Consider the following 7202-nt stretch of genomic DNA (forward strand, 5'->3'; position numbering starts at 1 on the left):
AAATCTTTCTATCTACCCAATGGGACTCAGTGCTCAGTCTATAAGATACCATCAGAGATGCTTGTTCTCAAACTGTGGATTTGTGTCTCCAGAGGTAACATGCTTGTTAACAGCAAAAATGTTTTAAAATAAAGAAATAATATAGAGAGGTGAGAAATAACAGACCTCAACTCTATTGTCCCTCTGCAAATTTGTGTATGCAGAGTCAATCCCTTACCTCTCTCTAAAAGTGCAAAGTTTCAAAAAAGTTCAATGAATAGAAGATTGTTGGGGGTGGAATAGATCTGGACAAGGAGAAGTCTGGAGATAAATGTGAAAAGCGAGAGACATATGCTTGTTTTGTTAAAATATTATATGTTTGCTGTTGAAGAAAAAAATCCAGAATACTTAACGTTGTTTTACTTAAATAAAACAATTTAAGTGTCTGTCTGGTGATGTTCTCCTTCTAATACAGCATGGCAAGAAAATCCTCCAAATATTAATGATTAACCTGTTGAATTGGAGATAGTTCACCTTCCACTGACTTCATAAATAGCTGCTTCAATTACCTTTGGTAAATGAAATAACCAATCATTCATTTTCTGATATAGCTGTAAAACTAATCTGAAAAGTTTTCAAAATAAATCACTGTTTAAAAATGTATAGTGTGTACCTTCTAAAAATGAAACCTACATCTATCACTGAGTTGTGAAGGATATGTATTGTTATAACAACTAACAAGAATGCACGTTTATGTAGAAAACCATGATTAAATTGACCTTCCTGACTAGTGATTTAAATCAAATCCACCCTGACTGGTAATATGAAAATCATCTTTACAGGAAATGAGCATTACAGTTAGTGGCCATCCGAGTAATAAGATCAATTTGTTTTCAAAATTTTTACACACTGGTATAATCACCCAGTTGGGCTGAGGTTTTGATATTCCCTTCCCCATCCCTCACCCCCACTCTTTCCCCCCAAAAGCACATAGGCCTATTTAAAAAAAATCACCTATAACTGAGGTCTTTCCAGGAGTGCAGCTAATGTATTGAAAAAATACCAGCTGTGATATGCACAATGATATTTTTTGGCTTTATCATGCTCTCAGCACACTTAGTAAATAAAGGTAATAGTTATTAAGGAGCACTACACTCCCTCCATGTATAAGGCTAAACCCGGGTTCCCATCACAAGCCTGATTTACACCTGTTTTTAAGATGAGCAACACTAAATAAGGAAGACACATTTTTGTGTCTGCTACAAGAGCAAAGGACTTCAAATTGCTACTGTTGACGCTAACCCTATTCTTATTCAATCCCACTGGCAGTGATGCTACAAGGACTGAGTGTACAGCCCAAGCATTTGCCATTTTTATGCAGACAGGTTTTACAAAGTACAACCACATTACAGAAGGCATAGTTCAGAGCCAGAGTACCTTCAAAGGTGAGATTTTCAGAAGTGCTGTTTGGCCCATTTCTTCTTCCACTGAAGTCAATGGCCAACAGTAAAATGTCCAGTGATTTCAACTGCAGCAGAGTTAGGCCGCCACTGAGCACTTTTCAAAAAACCCATTCTATAAAACGTGTAATAAATGCATCTTTCATAATAAAAACCAGAGTTGAAGAAACCTGCACTACTATTTGGGATTTTTACACAAGACTCTCTTCAATGGAAATTTGGTAAATTGTTTGTGTGTGGATTGTACCAGCAGAAAACATGCATAGGCTCACAAATAATCATTCCAGGACCTAAGGGATCCCTTGCTTCATTCCTACACCTACCTGCAGTCCTCCCTCTTTCTCTGAGATGTTGCTGCAGCATGGACTGCAATCTCACGGAGAAGCCGGAGATGTGAAAATCGCCCCCACAGCGGCCAGCCACTATTGCTCCCTGGCCCTCTGGAGTAGTCTGCATTGGCTCACCTCCCGCTTCTAAGGTGCCACTGCTCAGTGGCCAGATCGAACACAAGTTCTCTCTGTCACACCCACTACTAAAACACAAAAATACTAGTTTGTTACCAAGGTCAAATTACAGGCTCTATTCAGAATGCTGCTATGTGGTATGAATGGTATTTGTATGGTGTAAACATGTATTCCTGTGCTGCATTTAATCAGCCAAACCATTTGCAGGTGCAAACAGGTGCAGCACCACTGAAGTCAATGAAGTTACATGGATTTACCCTGAGGATCTGTCCCTGTGTATCCACATATTGAGATAAATTCTGTCTTTAGAATCACACTGCACAGCTCCAATTTCGGCAGTAATTTACATGACTAGTACAAGCTGAAATTAATCTCCTTTCATATGTTCCCATCTGACTATATTTCTGCTATGCTTGTTTTCCCACCCATTTTTTTTCCTTTCATAAAAGCTTATGTACATTACTCTGGGGGGGGAAACATGACTGGTCACTAGAAGTAGATGGCACATAACTTCTGAACTTGTTGCTCTAGGAAAAAACAATTAGACTGAGCTGAACTCAACCATACAAATTTAATATAAAGAGAAAGTGTCATCTCTGCAGTATTATTACATAACCAAAGACTATGCCAAGTGTGAAAAACAGAACTGCGTCACTGACATGTTACCATTATGCAGCATTGCTGTACAGCAGCTGGTTGCCTCCCTACATTCCAGAGGGAACTACACATTTCAGTGATGCTGTATATACCATTTATGGAATGCTCATACATTTAGATTATTGTTAACCTGTCACAGCCTAAAAGTCAGAATATTGATTTAGTTATGATGCACTTTCAAATCTTGGATTCCCCATGGAGATTGTCACAAGGCTACTAATTATAATAGCGGTTTTGTAATGTGGCCATATGTCCACTAATTCACTCATTTCACATAAACCACTGGACAGATTATAATGACTTTCATACACTGCTAACCTAGGACAAAAATCAAGCCAGACTTGCCATCCTGAGACATGAGCACCCAAAACTAGATTTGTATATGTTCAGCATCTCTCAGGATATGGCTCACAGTGGTGCAAGTTACACTGTCGCATTTTCAAGAGACGTTTATAAACACCTGTCACTATTTCAGCATAACCAGAACCGTCAGTAGTCTCTCAAATGAAACTGTCATTTTATTGATACTTCCCAGCAGGACTTTCAGTCTGAGATTAAAACACAGGAAATACAGTACCACATTAGAATGCATGGAAAAAATAGGAGACTTTGAAAGTTGTTGTAAGATTTAAAAAAAGGGGGGCTTTTTTTATTTTTAAATTAAAGGCATCTACATTGTAGAAACAGTCCTGTTTCCTAATTGTTTTTGCTGCCTCAGCACTTGGCATGATTTAGCTATGAGTACAGACACGGAAAAAACAGAGCAGGGGTTATAGCAAATGTTAATGATTTTAAATGAACTGGTGCTGGTCAGTTTGCCCTTGTCTCTGCTTATACCTCAACTGTGCTCAGCACCAATGCGAATAACAAAGATTGCTGACAACCACATACTAAAATGGTAGTACACACCAGGCCAAAGAAATAAGGTAACAATGGGTTAAACTGTTTAACCACTAAATAATTTTAAAAATAAATTGGCCCACTGAGTATAGAAAATACATAAACTTGTGAAGGTCGCAGCTTTCTATTGAATTGCTAATTATTGTTTACTAGACCTAAGATTTTTTCTTTCTAGTGATTCATTCCTTTGTATAATTAGATTATCTAATTCTTATCTTATCTACAATTTTCCAAAGAACCAGAGGAAAGGTGGGAGCAAAGTATAGCAGCCATTAGAGGAACTACCATAGCAAGCACCTAATTCTACAGCTCATCACAGTTACTGGACCAGAGAAACAGGCAACAATCTAGGTAAAGGAGATGGCAATGGTAGCTACACACATTTTATTCCCCAACTCCCTCTCCACATAGAATCTTTTTGCAGATGCTGCCAAGTCTATTCCCAATTGCCAAATCCTTTGACACCCTCTGTAAAGTCCTACCCAACCTGATTCCCACCCCATCATCCGTATTTCACTCCCTTCCTTCACAACTCTTTCTGCTTCTCAGTGAATAACACTGTATAGGGAGTTACAGTAAGAGACAGTGATACAGGGAATAGCTCCTGCACACAGGACTGAGTGTTCAGAGAGGTGTACAATTAAAGCCGTGGTTGAACAGTCTGTTGGAAAAAAAACAAAAAACCAGAATACTTTCTACATTAATAAGTATTTAAAAACCCACAATGTTCTATTTAGAAATGATTTATTATGTTCACATCCACTATCTTCAGGTCCACAAATTGCAGAGGAAATCATTTAAGCTTTATGCTTTTCTTAACTCCAGCACGAATGCCAGACAGTTCACCACCATATCTTTGTTCTTCTTTTCGAACCTCACGAACCTGGCCCTTTCTACGAATCTTAGCACGCCTGAATTTTTCACGATGCTTGACTCTCGGGTTACGATCAATCTTCTTCCTTTTGGGTGTAAGGCCTTTATTCTTGGCAATCTGATATGTTATACCTCTCTTTTTATTTGGATCTTCTTCGAGAACCAGTTCCTCTTCCATAGCATTCTGATCTTCTCTTCTCTTCCTCTTGAGTTTCATCTTCTCCTCCATCTCCCTGTAAAATTTCAAGGCAGCCTCTTCATCTAAGTCTGAATCATCTCTTGGTTCTTTAGCAGCAGCTTCAACATTAGAAATCTTAGGAGCAGATTTTGGTTTATTTTTATTAACAGTTCTCTGAAGAAGCATTGTGGGTTTCTTCTTTCCTCCTACATCATTTCTCTCATTATTGTGGAGCTCATTAAGGAGCCATTGGACTTCTGACGATAACTTTTCATCCACAATCCCCAAGTCATTGATTAAATTTCTGTAAGCAACCAGTCTTTCAATAACAGGGTGGCCCTGAACTGGAACCCTCTTTGACTTCAGAACCAAGTAGAAGCTGATATTGGTGCAATAATTCAAATAGAGATGATACTTGGTCTGCAGGTAACGGCTACCTTTTCCCTTCGGGATGATCCCATGCCTGACCATGTGCATGAGTGGATCCAATTCATCCTTGAGCTCAGTTAACTTGGCTTCAAAGTCCTGAATCAGCTGCAGCAGCTCAGGTGACTCTTGCTTCAGCAGCTTCAGTTGCTCCTTTCTAGAAAGCGTCTCCAAATCCTTGGCGATCTTCGGCCCCGTCTCCAGCCGCTGGGTGCTGCGCTGCCCATCCGCGTAGGCCTGCACCAGGTCCAGCCCGTAGTCGTCTTCGCCCAAGGCCTGCGCCAGACGCTTCTGGATGGCCTGAGCCTCCTGCTCCTCCTCCAGCTCCTCGGCCTCGGCCTCCTCGCGGCTCCGCTTGCTCTTCGAGCGGGCCGCGGCCCCGTAGTCCGTGTCATAATAGAGCTGCTTGCGCTGCCCCCAGGAGAGCTCGTGGGGGAGGCCGGAGCCCCTGACTGGCTCCTCCAGGTCACTGTGCATAGACAGGTCCCCATCCTCTTCATCTTCCTCCCCATCCTCCTCCTCTTCCTCCTCCTCGCTCTCCTCCGGCAGCTCCAGCCCCAGCACCTCCTCCTCGCTCTCCTCCTCCGCCTCCTCCTCGCTCCCCAGCGCCCCCATCACCGCCTCGAACCGCGCCTCGTGGAAATCGTCCACCTCGTCCGTGAAGCTCTGCGAGGCCAGCGGGCCCGGCTCCGGCCCGGCGGGCTCCTCCCCGGCATCCTCCTCCGCCCTCGGCAGCCTCCGGCGCGGCGCGGCCCGGCGCGGCCTACCCATGGTGCGGACAGCGGGCGTGTGCGCGCGGGCCCGGCGCTTCTCCGGCTCACTTCCGGCACCGGGCGAGCGTGTGCCACCGCCATTCCCCTCCCCACTTCCGGCTCCGGCGCAGCGTGCGCGACCGCCATTCCCCTCCCCACTTCCGACTGCCAAAGCGGTTACCGTCGTCACCACTCACGTTCTTCCGGCCACTTCCGGTAGCGCAGCGCATGCCGAGTGATGCCCTTCCTCTCTTCCGGTCGCTAAGTGTTGTGCCCCAGCGATCTCCTTCCCTACTTCCGGCTGCCCCGCGTCCACCCAGAGGTTCCTAGCGGCCCTCTGCCGCGGGGCCGCTGCGCTGTGTCCACGCAGGAGCCAGCCGTGGAGTGTGGACCCCGTTGCCCCGGGAGAGCGTCGCCTGGGAGACGGGCCTGGACACGCCGGACACTCGGCGCCCCAGAGCGGCTCCTGCAGGCCCCCCCTCCCCAAAGCCCCCGGGGTTCCTGCGACTCCAGCCGCCCTGGCCGGTGGGGTTCTCATCAGCCCAAGGGGTCTATTCCCAGTCCTGCCACAACGTGGGATGTCTCCTCCTCCGCCTCCTCCTCGCTCCCCAGCGCCCCCATCACCATCGGATAAATCACTCCATCGCTCTATGTCTTAGCTAGCCACAGCTGTGAAATAAAATTCACAACACTTGCACACCTTTGTGTAGTGCTTTGAGATCTGTAGACCTAGTAGGAGTCCTAAGTATAGTTAATAACAAAGATCTCATACTAGAAACAGAGTTTGTGTATTTCCAGATTTGGTCAGGGTGGGTCAATCAATGAGGAAAGCTGGAGAGAACACAGACTTCAGTGAGATTACCCTGGGGATAAATTTGGCCGGGGTGGGATTTCTATCCTTCTTAACACTGTGCTACTCCAATAAGGTGCGTTGATGTGAGAGAGTAATTAAATTATGTGAGAGAGTAAATTCAGACCTCTTCAAGACTAAAATATCCAAAGGAAAAGCAAAAAATGAGATGTAATTGTAACAGAAGGTGCCAAAAAAAAAAAAAGCAATGAAATGTAGAATCAATATGACATTGCAGAGCACTGTAGAAGAAATTGGCAGCTGCTTTGTCAGGCATCTCCATCATAGCAGCACAAATTGCTTTCAACATGTCAAGTGATAGTCAATCGAGTGTACTTAGTGTTAGCTACCATCTGGTTTGCTAGTGAAACCAAGCTGATAAAGTAAAGCCACTTCCAGATGTGATATTTAAGACATTATTGTAACTTCTGCTTGTGTTTGCCAGCTTAAGTGAATAAGGAATAAATTCAAATCTCTCAGCAGAGCACCACTCACATGCTTTCTGTATTCCAGGTACACAGCAGTCAGCCACATCTAATATAAGTTCAATTTGTAGCTGCATGAAGCTGTTCATTATGGTTGGATAGTTGGGTTTTTTTGCCACTATCTTACCCTCCTTTCTTCTGAAAAGTACTAGTATGCATTAATTACAGAGGGAAATAT

At 44.1% G+C, this 7202-nt stretch overlaps 1 protein-coding gene across 1 annotated transcript; it reads right to left on the reverse strand.

Annotated features, from left to right (window-relative positions):
- Window positions 1–2467: 2467 nt before the first annotated feature.
- UTP3 (UTP3 small subunit processome component) lies at window positions 2468–5708 on the reverse strand. Its single transcript, XM_074949935.1, has one exon. The coding sequence runs from the start codon at window positions 5706–5708 to the stop codon at window positions 4254–4256; it is 1455 nt and encodes a 484-aa protein (XP_074806036.1). The 3' UTR covers window positions 2468–4253.
- Between the last annotated feature and the right edge of the window lie 1494 nt (window positions 5709–7202).

The sequence above is a fragment of the Natator depressus genome, chromosome 4 (assembly GCF_965152275.1).
Source record: "Natator depressus isolate rNatDep1 chromosome 4, rNatDep2.hap1, whole genome shotgun sequence".
Classification (NCBI taxonomy): Eukaryota; Metazoa; Chordata; order Testudines; family Cheloniidae; genus Natator; species Natator depressus.